General features: G+C 41.4%; 1 protein-coding gene across 4 annotated transcripts in view; it reads right to left on the bottom strand.

Moving 5' to 3' along the window:
* Rbm6 (RNA binding motif protein 6) overlaps positions 1-1,970 on the bottom strand; it is a 121,937-nt gene that overhangs the window by 6,088 nt on the left and 113,879 nt on the right. For all 4 annotated transcript variants that reach the window (XM_005347868.2, XM_005347869.2, XM_013346601.2 and 1 more), the window contains one exon: positions 1,509-1,606. In XM_005347868.2, coding sequence (XP_005347925.1) covers positions 1,509-1,606 — 98 coding nt within the window. The remainder of the gene's footprint in view (positions 1-1,508; positions 1,607-1,970) is intronic.

Below are 1,970 nucleotides of genomic sequence, written 5' to 3' on the forward strand. Positions count from 1 at the left end.
CACACACACACACACACACACACACACACACACACAATTATTGAGCTATGACTAAAAAATAAGATGAAACACATTCTTAGACCATGGTGGATCTCTTCTGAGACTCATTCCATCAATAATCTCCCTTTCTTTATAAGCCCAATGCTCCCTGCCCCATCCACTCTGCTCTTTTAAGGCTTAACAACAACAAAACCTGTTCAAAGCTCTATAAATAAAAATGACTACTTTTTGGGGCTGGAGAGATGGCTCAGCAGTTAAGAGCACTTGCTGTTCTTCCAGAAAACTGGGGTTCAATTCCCAGCATCCAGATGGTAGCTCAAAACTGTCTGTAGTGCTGGGCGATGGTGGCGCACGCCTTTAATCCCAGCACTCGGGAGGCAGAGGCAGGTGGATGGATCTCTGTGAGTTCGAGACCAGCCCGGTCTACAGAGCTAGTTCCAGGACAGGCTCCAAAGCCACCACCGCCTGGCGAGACAGAAATCTTTAATAAATAAATAAAAATAAATAAATAAGGATCATCATACTCTTTCTTCAAGTTTTTCTTCTATGTGTTTAATAATCCCTAAAATAGAAGGTCTATTTAAATGATTTCTTGCTACCTTAAAAAAAAAAGTGCTGTAGTAAGCTGACTTCTAATCTGTTGAGCAGCCCTATTTCCTGCCACTCAACAACATACTCCATCTGTTTAGCTCTGTCAAATCACATGTTAAATGCATCATGAGTTCCTAAAAAACAAAATCCTAGCTAGGTGGTGGCGGTGCACGCCTTTAATACCAGCACTTGGGAGGCAGAGACAGGTGGATCCCTGTGAGTTTGAAGCCAGCCTGGTCTATCAAGTGAGTTCCAGGACAGGCTCCAAAGCTACATGTAGAGAAACCCTGTCTCAAAAAAACCAGAGGCTTCACCAATTGAAACATTCCTCTGCTCCCCTCCTTACTGGCCTTCCTATGAGACACATCATGACTTAAGTCTTCTCTACTCTGTGTACAAAGGACCAGTGATAATACATGGTTTGTCCATTGAATATTTCTTGCACTTAGTACAGTGGCAACACATCAAGGATTATCAGCAGACTTGATGTAATTATGGGATTTATAACTTGGGAACTGTTTGTCTGGAAACAAGCAGAGAAAGTTAAGAGGTCATATATCTCTGGCAGCAGCCAACCAATTACTTTAGTATGCAATTGTGAGAATGGAGATCCCAAAGAAATAGTCTAAGAATTGAACATTATCAGGTTTATAATACATTATTACTGATATACAGTTTCGAGGACAGTCACTTCAGCCTTGGTTTCAGTAGCAAAAGTACTTTAGTCAGCCAACCTTCCATTAGGAACACACATATTTTCAGTGTAAAGAAAAGAGGGTCAAACAGCCATGGTGGATCTTATGGTCATGGAGTGCAGATAAAACTGGCTTCTAATAACATCACATTTCTCTAAGAGAGAAAGTAGTAAAGCATTTGCAGAAGACAATTCTATCAATACGCCTCAGTATCTGACGTACCTGTCAGTTTCCCTGGAGTGTTTAATCCGTTTCCTTTCTGGAGAATCAAAAGATTGGAGCTTTTCCCTTCGATCATTTCCTCTTTCTTTAAACCTTCCCTGTAACGAACAGAAGAGCATACCTGAGGGTTCCACCTAAGAGAATGATTGGGAGGGGAACAGTCTACCTATTCCTGACACTAGTAAGCGGGGTGGGTTTTAAGCTTAGGATATAGGATCTTGCTGTGCTTACAGGCTGAGATCATACCATCTTCTCACTTCAGCCTCCCAAGTGCCACCTGTGCATGGGATTTATTATTATTTTGCTTTTTTTTCTTCCTCAGACAGGGTCTCACCTTGCAGCTTTCTTTACTCTTGATCTCACTGAATTTCTCCTGCCTCAATCCCAAAGCAGTGGAACTACAGGGGAGAGCCAGTATATCAGGCTTCCTTTTTTTTACAAGTAATTTTTAAGAATAAATTT

The sequence above is a fragment of the Microtus ochrogaster genome, chromosome 5 (genome assembly GCF_000317375.1).
Source record: "Microtus ochrogaster isolate Prairie Vole_2 chromosome 5, MicOch1.0, whole genome shotgun sequence".
In the NCBI taxonomy this organism is placed as follows: Eukaryota; Metazoa; Chordata; class Mammalia; order Rodentia; family Cricetidae; genus Microtus; species Microtus ochrogaster.